Source organism: Rhyacophila brunnea, unplaced genomic scaffold, assembly GCF_057557595.1.
Source record: "Rhyacophila brunnea isolate RB1 unplaced genomic scaffold, BYU_Rbru_1.0 scaffold_21, whole genome shotgun sequence".
Lineage (NCBI taxonomy): Eukaryota > Metazoa > Arthropoda > Insecta > Trichoptera > Rhyacophilidae > Rhyacophila > Rhyacophila brunnea.
Genome location: NW_028232871.1, coordinates 30813170 through 30833705, shown reverse-complemented (window position 1 = coordinate 30833705; position 20536 = coordinate 30813170). Strand labels below are relative to the sequence as shown.

The following is a 20536-nucleotide window of genomic DNA, read 5'->3' as shown; positions in this document are numbered from 1 at the left end:
ACATCCCTATGCGGAAAGCTCCTTAAAAGATATAAACAGGATTACCGATTTTCACAGTCTCAAATGTGACGTCACCGTGTACATGCTGCTCGGGTCCTCTTAATCTGATTGCGTTATCCAGCGCTCCTTGCAAATGGACACCATTTACTTCGCCCACGTCGAGGTCGGTCTCTATTGAGAGGGAGGCGAAGGCGGCCGAATTGATGGGGCGGCTGTCGCTGAGGGACGCCAGGTCGTGTACTGACACTCCGTGGATGAGAGAATCGGTCTTTATTAAAACAGAAATATTAATTATAATTATCTAAATAAAAAATATAAAATTAACACAATATGAATTATTACCTCACTTGTTTGAAAGTTTTACTATTCACTGGATACAATATTATTATAGCTAACTTAATAATCGAACCAGAGAATAAATTTATACCCTAGTTATATACGAAAACAACTCAATATTTCAAGGTTTTTTAGTTAATTATATCATTTGTTGTTAAAAGGTTTATTAATTATAATTCAATATAAAAACAAGCCAACAATTTCTTAAATGTCTCGTAAAATTTAACAACCCTTAATCATTTATTAAAAATAAAACATATATAAATTAACAAGTCTTAATAATGTATTTTATTATATCAATGCTAATTAATTAACGTTAACCTTGATTTATAAAAAAAAAACAATACTAAAATAGGATAATTTGAAAATGTAACGCTTTACAATCGCTACGAATAGTAAAAAAAAAACGGAATTTCAATTTTTGCAATCAACTACAGTTTAAAATAGTATTGAATTATCTCGCACCGTGAGTGTAAAACCAAGGCATATTTTTCAATTTCGAGATTAAATGCAAAAAAACCGCAAAAGTCGTGAACTTGATAATATAAAAGTGAAGTAACTGAAAGAACATGCAATATAATGGATATATAAACCAAATATTAAGGTTTTTTTTTAGAAACTCTATTTCTCCTAACAAAACGAAGACTTCAAACCCTAATATATCCAAAATATGTCTTTTGCAGATGCCTTGGTTTTACACTCACGGTGCGATCTGTTTATAATATTAACTAATAATTGTATTATATCGACTGCTTAATCTGAAAACCAGCCAACTGTACTTTATACAAAAAATTAGATTTTGATGGCATTTTATTATAAATCATGATTTCTATGCTCACAAAAAATTTCAAACTCCTATACCTATAAATAATGCATTATCGTTCTTCAAACAAAACAACAACAACAACTTTACTGTAGGTGCAAAATTTCAAATATCGGAAATGGAACAACTCTCCTTTTTATATAAATTTTACTTATAATATAAAAGAGAAGCTAAAATAGTATGTTGATAGTGCAGCCTATTTATCAAAAAAGTGTATTTTTGAAATTATTGTCAAATTTCGTTCGATAGTATTAAAGTATTATAATTTTTTTCCTTCCTGAACAATTTGCCCAAATGGAGTTAGCCGGTTTACAAATTAAGCAGTCGATATAGCGGCCACCCTTTGGGGAACTAAAAATGGTTTTGAAGATTCTACACATAAACGATACCTAATAATTTTTAATTGATAGGTGCCTATAGTAAAGATAATTTATTATTTCTTACATATTTTTATGTAATGAATTATATACCTATACATCTTGAGAAATTAGCTATATCTTTAAATTATATCAAATTATCGTTATGTAATCGTAACTACTATTTGTATAAACATAAATAACTGCAAAATTTTGAAAAATACGAAGGATTTAGAAATTTATATACAAATAATTACAAGATAAAAAGAACTTTTTAAATACGTTTTTAAATTTTCTGTTGTACCATATAAACTTGACTTGACTAGGTTAAACGATAAAAAAATGTACTTGACATATAATATTGATTTCCATAGTGAGGCACGTATATATTATTAATTTAGTTACTAAGACCCTAGACCCCCCCTAACAACTAATAATGGTGTCGAAATAACTTTTCATACAAAACAGAATTAACTGAAAATGAATTCAATTCCACTTAAAGATGGCTAAAAGTATTAAAAAATGCATTGGCATCGTGTTATGATATATTCTAAAAGTTTCAAATGTCTAGTTAGTCGGGAAGTTACTTAAAAATCGATTGCAAGATTTGTACCGGACAAATAAGAATACGAGCTAAGAAAAACGTTGTAAAATATAATCAGCGTATAATTCTAAGATGATAATATAGGCTTCCTGTATTAAACATTATTTTTGTTTTTTTTTTTACGAGAAATCGATGTTAGCTACTTGCTCAACCCATTGGGTTGTACACATTGAAAAACAATAAGTGAATTTGTCAGACCCAGGTTGTAAACAGGGTATCCTCGACATTATAAGCTGACACGTTACCGCTTGACCATCGTGCTCATAATAATTAATTTAAATAACATTCGGCTAACTTTCAAAGTGAACCGATTATGAAAATATAATACATTTAATTTTCACGCGTTAATTGGAATTACTATCACTGTAGATAAATTAACATATTGATTACAGTCATCGTGCGTATTGTTATTCTCCCCATTTATTATAATAAATAATTAACTCCGTCTAACAGGCAGTTTTCACAACTACTATATATTATATTATATAATGTATACTTGCATGATATGCATATAGAGCCCGAGTGAAGTTATATGGGTAGTAAAAGTCGTGTAAAAATGTGACACCTGTTTCGTAAAATTACAATACTTTACCCCGATCTTATTACGTTTTTTATTGACCCTATAATTCGACACGAATTAGGGGCACCTTTATGAAGGTAGCAGAGACTTTTATTAGCTATTTCCTCAGCCCATTGAGTCAATGCTCTAGTTTCGAGATTCGAACATACTGAAAGAATAATAATATTATCAATTGATATTGCCACTTTATTCTAACCCGCGAGTCATAGTGTCAGAGGTGATACTTCTGTCCACTAGTGAGATTTACAATCACGCCTTTCACAGTCCAAATGAGTTGTCTTATATATTTATTATTCATGCAAATATATGTTATCAACTACGCTAACTTAGATATAAATGAACGTTATTTTTTTAACAAATGGAAAATAAATTAATCACATTTTGCTTGAGACGAATCTTTCGATAACAAAAAAAAATATTCAAACGTTATTAAAAAAATTATCACTTAAAATCGTATGTTACAAACAACATTATAAATCACTTTAAAAAATGGCTTCCAATAAGCCTTGATAAGTTATAAACGTTAAAAATCAACGATTTTCAAAAACTAATAAAAACTATAACCAATTTGAACGTTAGGTAGAATGCGGTTTACTTTTCAGTTTATAACTTTTGTAATAACAACCAAACAACACAATATTTCAAGATCATCACAAGATGTTACGGAATAATTTACTATCAAAATATTGTTTGTGGCTTAGTAGAAAAAATTGAGCAAAACAAGCAAATTTTTTAATCACAGGCTTTTGCTATTGGATCTCGTGAGTCGATATGAAGTTTAAATAATCATACTATATATTGTAAAAAACAATTAAAACATTATAAACTATGTAGATATAATAATACATAGCATATCTTATTGTATATCTAATAAAATAGGAAAATAACCACGAATCCCAAAGTATATTATAACTACTCAGTTAATAAGTTAGTTAGTCTGACTCTATAGACCAGGGGCGGGCAAACTTTTTGGATGGAGGGCCAAATTCAAGAATTAAAAATGAGCGGCGGGCCGCAAGTAAAATACCATTTTTAGATATACACTATTTATTATCACGAAAAATAAACATTACAAAAAAATTAATGAGAAGAATGAAAGTGTTGTACTTTTTTTTTCAAATTCAGGTGTTGATTTTGTGATTGATATTTTCAAAACTGCTTGTAAATGGGCATCGGAGATATTTGATCGTAAAGAATTTTTATTGAGGTTCATGATCGAAATTGTTTGTTCACATATATAGGTTGATCCAAAAACAACGAACATTTTTCTTGCATAATCTTTTAGTTGTTCGAATTTGTCTGAATTAAGGGCATTGTAAAATTTGGAGATTTCTTCACGACGATGCAATTCTCTTAAATCAGTGTCAAACTGCAGATAAATGATCTCAAGTTGTAGCTCTGTCGGTACACTATCAAAATAGATCGCGTACTATTGCTAAACAAATTTTAATCTACATCAATATATTTTTTTTAATTATAAAAAAGTTATTCGTAATCAGAAGTACAATTAATGATGGCAGGCCGCAAAAAAATATCCGGCGGGCCACATGCGGCCCGCGAGCCGCAGTTTGCCCCTCTCTGCTATAGACCATTCAGTTCGAGAGCCGACTATACAATTGTCTTTTATTATAAAATCTCTATCCCGAACTCTTTCATAAAGTCGGTCACACTCAGTCTCTTTGCGTTTCTCTTGGCATTATCCATCTCTTCTGGGAGCGCCCTAGTGGCCGAGTACCTATAGGGGTTCCTTTATAAAGTTTTACATCCATAGCATCTAACAACGGGACAGTTTATCTATTTTTTTGCACTCTCAAGACATTTACTGTAGGCTTTAATTGTTCGCATCCTTAATAGATAATTAATTTCTAAATATAATTACTAGTATCTCAAAATATTTTTTGGAATAATTAAACCATTTTTAAAATTGTTGTAAGTGGTAGTAATCTATTAATCACAAAAATATGACGTGTATCTGAACAAAATACGGTATGAGAATTCAAGGTGTGGTCATAAGTAAGGCTTGAAAGAGTCATCATTTTGCGAGTATGGTGAGATTAAGACCACAGAGCACATTGTGGAGTCGTGTAACATATTATTATATGCCTTCCCTGGGGAAGTTTCAACCATACACCAGACCAAACTGGACAACATTGTGTGGATGGATGCCTTGTCAGTTTCACTGTGACTTTTATGTTACTAGCGCTGTGATTTTGTTTTCTAACAACTTTGAACAAATAGTTTTATTTTTACAACGTTTTTCTTAGCTCGTATTCTTATTTCCTTATTAACCTAACCGAAAAAATCCTTTTTTTTAAACGGTACATGTTCAAACACGCGCGTTATCATCATTTTACTCCCTACTTCAATTATAGTTTGTCAATTTATGGTTACGGCCGTATGTTGTAGCTTAACCACTGGGGAATGCCAAAAGAAATGGCGTATTTCAAAAAATCACTACCTTATTCTTAGGTCAATAATTAACATAAAGCAATCATTATTCGTAAGATGTTTATCACACTCAAATGGTCAAAAACATAGCTTATAATGAGTGTCTTTAGAATTATCTTCAAATGTGTTAATCTTGCCCATTTTTTGAATAATAAAATGCTTAATTCTTGTCAAATTTGGGATCACAGATATTATCAATATAATTTTTATCGTAAATATTTTACTAAAATTATCTTATCATAAATTATACTTATGGTTTTATAAATGCGTTTAAAAATTAATAAATGTAAAAAATCTTAACACCACTGCACAGTTATGTACCGAAATATGACTATATTCTAAAACATTAGAGCGAGAGGTTTAAAAGAATACTATTTTATGTAATAAAAATACTTTATGCAGTCATCAAATGGTTAAAATAAATATAAAGGATAATAAAGCTTCAAAATTATACAAATAGATTATCTACAACGTTTAAAGTATGTCCAGGATCATGCTTTTAAAATAGAAAAAAGCTCCATTTTGACCCACGCTGAGCACGTCCGCCTTTAATAAGTAAACAGTCTTTATTTTAAAGTCATCCTTTTTACGATTACTTAATAAACTCACATGATATAACATTTCAAACATTTTAAAAGCTTCAACGTCAAATTACTCAAAACTAGTATTCTCCAGTTAGTGTGTTCTGCCAGAACAGAGACGATATTATCAGCGCTCAGTAAACATAGTCTATTAAATGTGAGAATATAATTTTATATTTACCGTAAATAAGTAAGGTAACTGAAACTGACTTTTCAATTAATACCCTCATAATAATTAATACGTTTTATGTAATTAGGTAATTATTTTAAATAAGGCTTACCTTGAGAGTTCCAATAGAAATACTCCCTTTGATCACTTTATCTCCCAGAATTTCACAATCTCCGTCTTTTCTAACAAGCGAATTGTTTATCTCCAAAATATCGAGTCCGTTAACTAATTTTGATTGAAGTTCCATTGATTCGACTTCGCCAACTATTAAATCTCTTTTGATTACTTTGGAGCCTGTAATGACCTGAAAATCAAATATTTCATTCCTTTAATTCTTGTTGAAATGTATAATTTAGGTTCAAATAACAAAACATAACTTTCAACAAAGTGTAATTGTATCTTTATAGTAGAGACATTCTATTTAAAATAAATAATAATGTAGCACTCTGGTATATTCGCTGATATTGTTTTATTTTGTAGAAATCTTCTTTTGTTTATATTGTAAACATCGAGTACCAGAAATTTATACTAAAAATTAATACAATGGTGAAGGGTAGGTACGTAATAGATATAATGTTGTTTTTTAAGTGTTGCTTAAACTTTGTATATATTACTTGAATATTGAAATATTGACAGCTGTTTCTTGGTATAAATTATACCGGCTACAACAACATTAAATATATTTTTAATAAAATATATAATTAAGGACGAATGTTCAATCTCTCTTCTTCGTAAACTACTTTTTAAAAGCTTATATTATAATAACACTAAATAAAATAATAGAAAAATATAAACAAAACCTCACAACGCTATTTTAATAAGGGTAGAAAGAAAACTGTTTTTGAGAACATCCCCATTTTTCAAGCCGAGAGTTTGCTATTTAGATATTGGTATTTTTAGTTAAACCGTAACCGCCAGGATAGGGTATACCCCAAATATCTATACACCACCACACCAATGATGTTGAAATTTATTCCAGATGGAGCCTTCTATAATTTACCTTTAAAAATGTCGAGGTCGAGTTAAGTATGCAAAAAAATATAAATTATCTTTATCTTTTTAGTTTTTTATTGAAATAAGTGATGTTATTGTTCATATTGATTGTTGAAGATAACATTTTATGGACTAAAAATATTGTATACTATGTTGGCGAGCACATAATAGTGTATATTGAACAACAGATAAAACATTCGTTTTGATAAGAATACGATATAAAATAATTACAAGATAAAAAGAACTTTTTATATACCACGTTTTCAAATTTTCTGTTGAATCATAATAATATAAACTTGACAATTATATGTATTAATAAATACTTTTTTTTGTACTTGATAGAAATATGCACTGAATAAATATTATAGAATACTGAAATGTCATTTTTACATTTCATATTGATATCCATAATATTGCACGTATATATTAATAATTTAGTTGCTAGGACCATCCCCTTAGCAACCAATAATAGTATTTTACTTTTAACGGATTTCTTCCGAAATAACTTTCCATACAAAACAAAATTAACTGAAAATGAATTCAATTCTACTTAAAGATTGCTAAAAGTATTAAAAGAATGCATTGGCATCGTGTTCTGATATATTCTAAAAGATTAAAATGTCTAGTTAGTCGGGAAGTTAGTTACAAATCAATTGCAAGATTTTTACTGGATAAACAACCACCGGACAAACAAGAATACAAGCTAAGAAAAACGTGGTACAATAATCCTTTTTCGCCGTAAATTTAATGTTTTTTGTTAACAAAATCGTTACGTAAGCTTTTTTCGGGATATTTAGTTAACTCCTGTATTACAAAAACTGTATAATTAACGAAAACATAATTATAAAAATTATGGACATTTTATCATAATATACAAAATTCCATTTTCTTTAATTGTAAATACTTAAAAAACATCGTGTTTAAATTAATTTAGTACATCAGATATCAGTAAAAGTTATTTTAAACACAATATGCATTATTTATTATATTTAATTTTGATAACATTGCATATTATAAATATGAATTCGGTAAACTTTTCATTAAAGTTTGTAATTGACTTAATGAACGTGTTGTGGACATTTATTTATATTAATATTATGAAGGTCGGTGTCGTTATTCTAAATTTTAACACGACGACATTTACAATAATAAGTACTTATCTTATTATAATATTTTGTGTGACCATAACATTGTTAATTTAAAGGAAAAAAAAGTACTTCTGAATCGAAATAAATACACCGAAAAATTATAAATATTATTGTCAATAAAATATCTAAAATTTATTCAATGAAAAATGAAGAAATACTCAACGAAATGGTTATTATAATATAATCGTATTATCTGACACATCTATACAACGTTTTTCTTAGCTCGTATTATTATTTGTCCGGTGGTTTTTTGTCCGGTACAAATCTTGCAATCGATTTTTAACTAACTTCCCGACTAGCTAGACATTTTAAACTTTAAAAATATATCAGAACACGATGCCAATGCATTTTTTAATACTTTTAGTCGTATTTAAGTAGAATTGATTTCATTTTCAGTTAATTATGTTTTGTATGAAAAGTTATTTCGGAAGAAATCCGTAAAAAGTAAAACTATTATTGGTTGCTATGTAGGTCCTAGCAGCTAAATTAATAATATTAATATATACGTGCGTTACTATGGAAATCAATAAGGAGCGTCAAAATGACATTGTAGTATATTTAGTATTTCTATCAAGTATACATTTTTTTGATCGTTTAACGGCCCACATGCTCGTCGTAGGTCAAAATTGAGTTTTTATTGTATTTTCAAACCATGATCCTGGACACTCCTTAAACGTTAAAGATAATCTATTTATATAATTTTGAATCTTTATTATCCTTTATAGTTATTTTAAACATTTGATGACTGCATAAAGTATTTTTGTTACATAAAATAGTATTCTTTTAAACCTCTCGCTCTAATGTTTTAGAATATAGTCATATTTCGGTACATAACTGTGCAGTGGTGTTAAAATTTTTTACGTTTATTAATTTTTAAACGCATTTAAAAAACCATTAGTATAATTTATGACGAGATAATTTTTGTAAAATATTCACGATAAAAAATTATATTGATAATCTCTGTGATCCCAAATTTGACAAGAATTAGGCATTTTATTATTCAAAAAATCGGCAAGATTAACACATTTGAAGATGATTCTAAAGATACTTATTATAAGCTATATTTTTGACCATTTAAGTGTGATAAACATCTTATGAATAATGATTGCTTTATAATAATTATTGACCTAAGAATAAGGTAGTGTTTTTTTGAAATACGCCATTTCTTTTAGCATTCCCCAGTGGTTAAGCTACAACATACGGCCATAGCCATAAATTGAAAAACTATAATTAAAGTAGGGAGTAAAATTGTGTTAACGCGCGTGTTTGAACATGTACCTAACCGATTTTTTTTTATTTCTTTTTTAAACGGTACATGTTCAAACACGCGAGTCAATATCATTTTACTTCCTACTTCAATTATAGTTTTTTTAATTTATGGCTACGGCCGTATGTTGCAGTTTAACCACTGGGGAATGACAAAAGAAATGGCGTATTTCAAAAAAACACTACCTTATTCTTAGGTCAATAATTAGTATAAAGCAATCATTATTCATAAGATGTTTATCACACTTGAATGGTTAAAAACATAGCTTATAATAAGTATCTTTAGAATCATTTTCAAATGTGTTAATCTTGCCGATTTTTTGAATAATAAAATGCCTTATTCTTGTCAAATTTGGGATCACAGAGATTATCAATATATTTTTTTATCGTGAATATTTTACAAAAATTATCTCGTCATAAATTATACTAATGGTTTTATAAATGCGTTTAAAAATTAATAAATGTAAAAAATCTTAACATCACTGCACAGTTATGTACCGAAATATGACTATATTCTAAAACATTAGAGCGAGAGGTTTAAAAGAATACTATTTTATGTAACAAAAATACTTTATGCAGTCATCACAAATGTTTAAAATAAATATGAAAGATAATAAGGCTTCAAAATTATATAAATAGATTATCTACAACGTTTAAGGAGTGTCCAGGATCATGGTTTGAAAATACAATAAAAACTTAATTTTGACCTACGACGAGCATGTCCCCCCTTAATACTTTGGACGCGGAAGACGCACACGGTGCGTAATGACCAGGCGGCCGATCGATGTAATTAACGTGCATTTTAAAGGGGGCAATTAAAATCTCATTATCTATTCAGCAGCGAAAGCGTTAAGCTAGTCAAGTCAAATTTATATGATTCAAAAGAAAATTTAAAAACGTCGTATTTATAAAAAGTTCTTTTTATCTTGTAATTATTTTACAAGTAACCTTAAGATTAAATTGAAACGTTATTGAAGCGTTCTTAACACGGTCCAATGTCCAACACCTAATCGGAAATAATTCACGTTCACAGATTATATTAGTATTCCATAACAGTATTATCATATTGGCGACGCAAGCTCAGTTCGATTTCAAGGGTGACTGAATACTCTGTGCTTAATCCAATGACACCGAACTTCAATTTGATTGATGACTGCACGAGTGATGCTCTTGTGGAAACACGTTGTAAATGCATTTGACAACAATGCATTTATAACCCAGGTTTTTGATGTTTACAATAATACATATTATAAATGATAAATATTATACAATAATAATGCTTAAATCTGATAATAGTAGGGTAAGTACAGTACATACAGTAACCGGCCACTCTCTTGTGACCACTTACCAACAAAACACCCAACAAATAGAGATTTAAAACCCTTAATTATGACTATTTGTTACTAGATGTCATCGACAACCGTATATTGTTTTTAGTTTTTTACATTATTTATCGCACTAAGATTAGAAGTGTCAATTTTATTAACCGGGTTTCACGTTTATATTTTGTGTTATTTGCTAAAGTTTTGTTAAGAAAATTGTGAATCTATTTATTTATGATAATTTCTAAAAAAATATGAGAATTTCGAAAAGGAAATTAGATTATTCGATATGATAGAAGTAGCTAAGAAGATAAAATGGGACAATGGGCTGGACATACCACTCGGCGGCGAGTGGGAAAATGCCTTCATATAGTGGTAACCAAGATACACTAAACAACTACAAGAAACCATAAAACCCGTTGGATAGACTAAGTAGTCATAAATTTCGGTAAATATAGTTAGTAGAAAATAACTGGAGACCTAGAAGGGTGAACAGAGTAGAGGAAACCTTCATCCAACAGTGGATTGACTCTAGTATCTTCAAATGTGTTAATCGTGTTCATAAATAAAATGCCTAATTCTTGTCAAATTTGGGATCAAAAAGATTATAAAATATAATTTTTTATCGTAAATTATTAAATTGAATTAGTATTAATATTAAATTAGTAAATTATTAAAAAATCACTATATAATGTTAACATTAATTTTAGTTATGGTTTTGTAAATGCGTTTCAAAATTAATAAATCTAAAAAATCTTAACACCACTTCACATGGACGTACTGAAATATGACTATATTCTAAAATATTAGAGCGAGAGGTTTAAAAGAATACTATTTTATGTAATAAAAATCCTTTATGCATTCATCAAATATTTAAAATAAGTATAAACGATAATAAAGCTTCAAAATTATATAAATAGATTATCTACAACATTTAAGGAATATCCAGGGTTATGCTCTGAAAATTCCATAAAAGCTCTATTTTGACCTACGCTGAGCATGTCGGCCATTAATATTATTGCAAAATTTATTAATGATATTATTTTCATTATTTTCAGGTAAGTCGAGAAATCATTACTACTACATAATGTGAAAGGGTGTGGTATCACCATTTCGAGAAAACAACTACGTGAGTAGGTATAATGTAATTTTTATCATTTTAAAACTTTGTGTTTTAGCAATTGTTCGAGGGTAAAAACTTTGCATAATTCAGTGATTAATATAATTTGTGTGATTATATGAAAATATTTGAAATTTACTCAACCAGCTTTTGAGTAAATAATATAATGTATTCTGTTATTCATCTTTGTGTATTGTCTCCTAAACTAAAGTTGGCCAATCATTATTATAAGCCCTATTTTATTCATTATGACTCTGAAGTTTTGCGATACTTTGGACAAATCACAGAAACAGATTTTCATTGAAAGTATGCGCCACCTTCTTAGTCTTATTTTATACTGTATATTTCCATATAAAATTAACTGATCATGTGCATATTAATTATTATAATTTGGTATGAAGAGATAATAATGGGAATTTAAAGCTTTCTTTTGGTTAAAAATGTTGAATCATACCAGTGCAAGAAATGATAGATTGGAAAATATATGAAAATCTTATAAATAAACATATTGGAAACAATAGAAAAAACTTAAATAAAGTGTTAATCAAGTACCTACACGACTTTAAGATATCGAGTGCTCTTAACTTATTAACTTACTGATATTTTTGGTAAATTGTTTCTTCGAGTACTTAATTGAAAATATTTTTCTATTTTAAATCAAGAAAATGGGATTACTAACATGATTTAAACATAGCGTCAAGAGTAATCCGTGTTTAAGAGCGTACTTTAGTGAAACGGAAAATAATTTTCAACATTAGGTGCGACGAAATTTCTCACAAGTCGCTAATCGAAGACAGACAGGTAGGTGTCCGCACGTCGATTTGTTTTGTCATGGCATCGGATGAAAATATTCTTAAATAGTGTAAAGATGACTAAAAAAACTTTACGTATGTACTTAAAAAAGAAAACAAGTCAATGGATATACTATTATTATTAGTAATATAACAATAAACGTAACATTAAATGGACGCATGTTGGATTTTATGACAAATTATATTTCGTTTGGCACGCGTCATTTGCACAATCCACGCATCGCCTAGCCATGATCTTTTTAGACCATGCCTCAACTGAAGTGTAGCCTTATGTTATACGCCGTTGTATTTGTAAAATATTTTTGGCCCCTATGGTAATTGAGTGGTTTAAAAGCAATAAAGCTAGTCTCCAGCACTCGCGCATTGAGATATGCCGATAAAAATAATGACATAATTCTGACAAAGTTTTAGGTTGGTACATTTTATTGTATAATATGCTATATTATTTATTCTGATATATTAAATTTGTAACGAATATTTTCCAGTAAGTATTATTATTATGTACATTATAATATTGAACCATTCCATTATTTTGATATCCACTCATTCGATACAAGATTTAAAAAAAGATAAACGAAGATCGTAAATATTTCTATTTGCATTAGTGGTCGACACGTAAACTTTTACAAACCGGATCGTTCAATATTCATCTAATTTTAAATTAAATTTGTTAGATCAAACGGTCAAATAAATTTTTCTACGATATGAAGCAATATTCATAAGGATTTTTCATAGAGAGTCCAATTTTCATATATTCACCATACCTAGATACTCCAAACTTTCAGTCTAGCGATAAACACCTGACTTGTAGGTATAACTATGAGTGTCCTTCTCGAGTTAATGCAAGCTATCACATTCACGCATGATTATCGAAAGCTCATGGCCAAACGGTATTTATTATTAAAACCATTAGTGTCCATTTGTATAGTCTACGCTGTTTTGTCTTAATATACTGCATGATAATATTAAAGTGAACATTTAATGCCCCAGATGGCAACAATTTATGACATAAGTCTTCCAGTTGCCACAGAACTTGCGAGCCGTAGAATACCGAGCAAAGAGAGACGAACCTGTTGAGAAGGCTCTTCAACAGTCAATAAATAATTATTCTAGTCACGATCTTCAGCCATGATATCCTGGCGAAGAGTAATATTATATTTATCTAAATAATTTGTATTTTTCCGTCCCTTGTGTGCGCGCCTGATAATAAATAGACTATTCAATCTCTTGCAGCAACATAGATTTCATGAGGTAGACCCACCTTTATACTTTGTAAGTGAATAGAAACATATTAAATATATTGAATTTTATGAGAGGAAAATCGCTTTATGTATGGAATAATAATGTCCCATTAAATCTTTTGCAACGAGACAGGGCAGTTAATGCACAGTATTGTTCTATAATTATTTCAGCAGGAAGCATAAAATAAGCGTTTACCAGTCTCCCTACACAATTCAGAAGACATTATCTTAAGTCGAGAGATATAAAAGCTTTGTGTATAAAAGCTCCGCCTAGCTCGAGCTTCTTCTTGCGCTGCAGGAAAGCTCCCATTAATTTCAATTAAGTGCAGTTTTATAATATAGAGAATATGCATAATCGCAATAAAAATGACAAACGGGGAATACGGCCCGGGTTTAATTAGAGCATACTGCGACCAAAATTGTACTTTAATTTTGCAGGCAATTGCCAGTAAATGCATATTTAATATTTAACTCTGCAATGACGCTCGAGAAGTATAAAGTAGCATAGAATTTATTATTTTAGTATGTAAAGGTTATATTATGTTATTTTGTGTAAATAAAATGTATTTAGAACTTGTTATAAATTGATCAACGCGTGTAGAAATAGAATCGGCGTCAGTGCTGATTGTAATTGTTAGGAAACTCAAATACGAAGATACAATTTAAAATTATCAAAACAATCCGTGGTATTCGGTTAGTACCGTTAGCACCGTATCACAGTTCACCGTGAGCTGTCGTATTGGAAAGAGAAGACCGTAGAGCATTGAGATAAAAAAATGTTCAGTTATTCGTGTAGTAGTAGTGCAGACATTAATGTTCCAATTATATTAGATTCAATGAGAACATTATTTAATAATTAATTAGATATTGATTGGAAGATAATAATATAAAATATGATTGTATTTATAATTTACTTATATACTTACTTTTTTATATCATTCCCTTGTATTCTGGTAGTTTTTATTATGTTATTATGTATTATGTATTAAGTTTTTATTTTATGATGAATTTGGTATCAATCTGTATGGTCACATATTTATGATACAACAGCACATGGTGAACTGTAATACTACCAATTGCATCCGTAGAAATAATTTCGGGACACGATTCGGATAAATCTACATAATATTTTTCTAATATATTACTATTTATACCTAAATACGTATATTTTATTACAATGTTTTTCTTAGCTCGTATTCTTATTTGTCCGGTATTTCTTTGTCCATTACAAATCTTGCAATTGATTTTTAACTTAGACATTTGAAACTTTTAGAATATATCAGAACACGATGCCAATGCATTTTTTAAATACTTTTAGCCATCTTTAAGTAGAATTGAATTCATTTTCAGCTAATTCTGTTTTGTATGAAAAGTTATTTCGACACCATTATTGGTTGCTAGGGTCCTAGCAACTAAATTATTAATATATACGAGCGTTACTATGAAAATCAATATGACATGTCAAGATGACATTTCAGTATTATTTCTATCAAGTACATTTTATTTGATCGTTTTAGCTAGTCAAATCAAGTTCATATGATTCAACAGAAAATTTAAAAACGTTGTATATAAAAAGTTCTTTTTTATCTTGTAATTATTTCTTATTATATTTAGTGAATTACATATGTATTTACGAGTATCTCGGCGAAAATAGGGGTTTTTTAGTTTTACTTTGAAGAATTTCAAATCGATTTTTAAGATAAAAAAATTCATCGAGTTATATTGTGTACTTTTACCCAAAGCTACCGTTAACAAAATCATTATAAAGATGATTTTTAAAACTTATTGTCGACAAAAATAAACTTCATTATAAACACCTAGTTTCACCGGAATATTATCCCAAAATTGTCTTTCAGATCCATGAGGCTATACTTCAGCTGAGGCATGGTCTAAAAAGATCGTGACTAGGCGATGCGCGTATTCTGCAAATGACGCGAGCCGAACGAAATATAATTTGTCATAAAAATTCAGCATGCGTCCTTTTCATGTTATGTTTATTATTATATTCGTAATAATAATAGTATATTCATTGACATGTTTTCTTTATCAAGTACATGCGGAACGTTTTTTAGTCATCTTTACACGATTTAAGAATAAATTCCTCCGACGCCATCACAAAACAAATTGACATGCAAACAGGTCGACTATCGCTCTCCGAATGGCAACGCGGCCGATATATTGTTCCACATACAGTTGAAAATTATTTGCCGTTTCACTTATGTATGCTCTTAACTGGTATGGAAAAGTATATTCCGGACATAACACTATAATACTTAATTGAAAATGAAATAATCAAAGATATGTGATACTATGAATAATATGTCAACTTATCTTTTACCGAGCGTCCAAGTTTTACATGCATATGTATATTAATTACCTGTGAGTGCATTATGTAGGTTATCCTATTTAACATAACCCTTAGTTTAATGACGGCGGAATATTATTCGTTGTACTCTAATTTTGAGGAGTGGTGTTTGAAAGAAAGCAAAACTTTTCACGCGGTGAATACATTTTTTTAAGTTCATGTACAGCTTTCACATGATTACAATAATAATAGTATATATATATATATATATATATATATATATGGTTGTACATAACTATACTTAAATTAAAATTTTATAAGGTTTTATATATCGCACAATAAGGTGACTCTACATTCTGAAACTTTGAGCAGCTGAGGCATGGTCTAAAACGACCGTGACTAGGAGATGCGCGGGTGCAAATGACGCGATCCGAACGAAATATAATTCGTCATAAAAATTCAACATGCGTCCTTTTAATGTAATATTTATTATTATATTCGTAATAATAATAGTATATTCATTGACATGTTTTCTTTTTCAAGTACATGCGGAACGTTTTTAAGTCATCTTTACACGATTTAAGAATATATTCATCCGACTCCATCACAAAAAAAAATGACGTGCGATCAGGTCGACTTTCCCTTTCCAAATAGCAGCGCGCCTCAACGCGCTCTTAATAGCGTACATAAGTGAAACGGCAAATAATTTTCAACACTATGTGGAACGAAATTTCGGCCGTGTCAATTTCTTTTGTGATGGAGTCGGATGAATATGTTCTTCAATCGTGTAAAGATTACTTAAAAACGTTCCGCATGTACTTGAGAAAATATGTCAATGAATATACTATTATTATTACGAATATAATAATAAACATAACATAAAAAGGACGCAAGTTGAATTTTTATGACAAATTATATTCCGTTCGGTTCGCGTCATTTGCACCCGCGACCCGCAATCCGCGCTTCGCCTAGTCACGATCTTTTTAGACCATGCCTCAGCTGAGGTATAGTCTTAAGAGCATGGTAAACTTCGTAGTAGACTTTTTAACAATAAATGTTTGTTCAGGTAAGTGTCACTTTTGAAATTTATATTTGAAATTTACAAGTATTTTAGCCTTAATAGTGCATCGGTTTATAAGTCTTATCAACGCATTATCATGCTGGTTAAAATAGAAACTGTGTGAAAACGAAATATTTTTAATGATAAACTTGTTTATAATAAATAATTTTATTATAGTCTGCGAAATATAAAAAACTTATAAAATGAGTAAATATTATTTTTTTTTAGTTTTATTATAGTATTTCGCACTTATCTGCTACAGTAAAATTTATTTGTTAAATATCAGCCTTATCTATAGCTTATTAGTATAATATTCTGGGAAAACTTTATTAATTAAATTTTCATGATGCAATTTTCAACTAATTAGAATGTTACATCGTTATAACATTTTCCAAATAGTTTTCATTCTAATTAAATGAAGAATGTGTGGTGAATAATAAATTAATTATTGATTTATATTACACATTGCATATTATTATCTATAGCAGGCAATGTGAAAATCGAACAAACAATTTCTTGAAAATGGTATGTAATCAGTACCATTTCGATATATACATATTTTAAAGCGAAAGATACATAAACAATAAAATTTTGAAAGCAAAAAATATTACAGCAAATAAGTGTTAAGTTTGCAGGTCATACAAGGTATGTAATCATATTAATATATAAAATTTAATAAGTACCTATACACTGACATACATACCAAATGCTTTTGCCAATCTTACCTTTGCATTGTCATTTTTTTGGCAAAAAGAAAATAATTGACAGTCTTCGTTATATGCACCGCGCACTAAGCACTAAAATTATTATTAGAAATCTTACCTGTGGTTCCTCAGAATACTTTTTCAGGGAATCTTTAATTATATGTGCCAAGTTAATATCATTGACGAATGTTGTACTGTCGACATTTTCTGCTGATAAATTTTCTTCAAAACAAACCTGAAATTTAAATAAAATACACATATTATAATCATTTGAAACTTAGTAGCTATTCGATTATAATTTAGTATTAATATTCAGTTTATTATAAAAAAGACATGATATTTGATCAAAAAGCTTTCAGTAATTTCCGATTAAATTTAATAATTCCTAGTAACTACAATGTATGAGATGTTTTAAATCATGTATAAAAATGGTACAAATGCAGTTCGTTGTAACACAGTTAGCTGTAAGCTGCTGTTCTGGAAAATGATGATCGTATAGTATTGAGATCAAATGCATATATGAACAAAACCCTTAAAAATACATAATAACAAAACGGAAACCATTGGAATAATATAGGGAAAGACAGAAGCCACTAGGTATGTAAGTAAATTAGAAATATAATAATATCATATAATATAAGTAGTTTAAAAGTAGGTTATCGGTGCTCGTAAGTCGTTACCAATTTGTAACAATTAAAAATCTGATAATAATAACAATCAATATCAAATAAATGTTTTTATTGAATCTAATAAAATTGGAAACAATCTGCAAGTAAACGAGGTATCCAAATGGGTTTGTAACATACGTGTATGTTATATGACGTTGTACCGTAAAGTGCTCAAAAAACAACGTTTTTTTCATCTCAATGCTGTACGGCCATCTATTTTTGGTACAACGGCTCACAGTGAACTGTGTTATGGTGAACTACATACGTACAATAATTTAAATGTAACCGTCTTAAATATTGTTAAGAAATAATAAAGGCTACCGTTCGTATTATTTAAAAATACATTGGCAACTTGGTTTATAAAAATTGACGATGTTATAATTATTTATAAACATATTTATATTTTATGGAAAAATTTACTTATTTAAATTAAACTTAAAAAATTATCTAGAATTATGAATTATTCAAAAATATTTTCTGTACATTCCAGAGAACTACAGAAATGTTCTTAAGGCAAGATTTTTTGGTACATAATATGTTTTTTTTAATACCTGTGTAATATTAAGTGATTTATTTTTAATAAATTAAACGCTAATTTTTTCAATATTATAATATATTCAGACTCGAATAGGTACAGATCATGAAATGTTTTATCAATTGAAGATTTTACAAATACACTTTTTGACTTAACTGAAAATTTAATACACGTGTCATAATAAGGAATATTTTGAAACAAATGTTTGAAAATGCCATAATCTTCCTCTGGTGTTGAGTTGTTTATTTACAAATGAATAAGTTATACCATTCGGTAATAACAATATTTTACATGTAATCACAATAGGTTGTCGTTATAGTTTCATTATTATTTAATGTGTAGGAATCTACTTTATATAACATGGCTAATTCACAAAGCGTAATGAATGAAAATTAAATTACTTCTGCCTCTATAACGGCGTCCCTATCCGTCAGCACGGCCTTCTCAAGGATTCTTGTCACGGCGCCTCCACCCTCCCAGCTGACCGCACCGTCTACCTTCACCTGCGACCACAGCCTCGAGGGTAGCTTTCCCTGACGGAGGGCTTCCGCGGCGCCTTGGACGTCGTGGGGGAGTCGGGACGCCACGACGCTTCCGTCCGTCACTTGCAGACTAGCGAAGGAGACGTCGGACTGAATGCTAATAGCGTCGTGCGTCACATCGATTAACTCGTCGGTTTTAATGGTATTTATTTCGTCGGCGTGCAGCGCATCTGTGAAAGTTGTAATTGTGAAGATCGTTTAATTAGAGTAAAATTTATAGGAACATTAATAGTCTTTATAAGATTACTATATTTTGATAGATGGACACTAAGGAAGTCTGGCGAGTAAGTTAAGTAACAATATCATGATGGCAGTATACATTCGTCCGATTTACGATGGTAGATAGATTTTGTCCAGATGGCTCGTGTCCCACTGCGCTTTACGCGTGAGTACCAAAAATGTACTGCGCCCATATAACGCGTTACATTGTCATTGGCAGTGAACAAGCTAGGTGACGTAATTCACTTTTGAATAGCCATAAAAAATAAGCGCGAGTTCAAGAAGAAAGACTGCAACTCAGTCGTGACACATAGGCCCTAAGATTTATTATTTCGCTTTAATTAATTTAATACTGGCAATATATTACATTCTTCTAGGTACGTGACATAATTCATTTTGGAATGGCTATTAGCGTCGCGTTGTCGAGAATCTCGCGAACGCTTGCACTTGTCGTGCGAGAGATAATAGCTCGCGAGTGCTATTGGACGGCTCAATTAAGTCACTTGTACCTGGAGAACGCCAAATTGCGCCATCTGGATAAGATCTTGCCTAGAATAAACATACTGTTCCGCTTAACATTTCCCTCGCCCATGACCATATTTTTTATATTTTTATTAACCTTACATTGCTCAGCTCAGGGTTTTCCTTCGTGTTTGTGTATTTTTACCATTCCATATTACTTTACGAAAATTAACATAATCAAT

At 29.8% G+C, this 20536-nt stretch overlaps 1 protein-coding gene across 1 annotated transcript in view; it reads right to left on the bottom strand.

Annotated features, from left to right (window-relative positions):
- The window catches only part of LOC147070945 (uncharacterized), a 56036-nt gene that overhangs the window by 33282 nt on the left and 2218 nt on the right, over nt 1-20536 (bottom strand). Inside the window, exons 2-5 of the mRNA XM_085949268.1 lie at nt 19473-19783; nt 17987-18103; nt 6010-6201; nt 46-268 (exon numbers count right to left, since the gene is read on the bottom strand). Of these exons, the coding sequence (XP_085805394.1) occupies nt 46-268; nt 6010-6201; nt 17987-18103; nt 19473-19783 (843 nt within the window). The remainder of the gene's footprint in view (nt 1-45; nt 269-6009; nt 6202-17986; nt 18104-19472; nt 19784-20536) is intronic.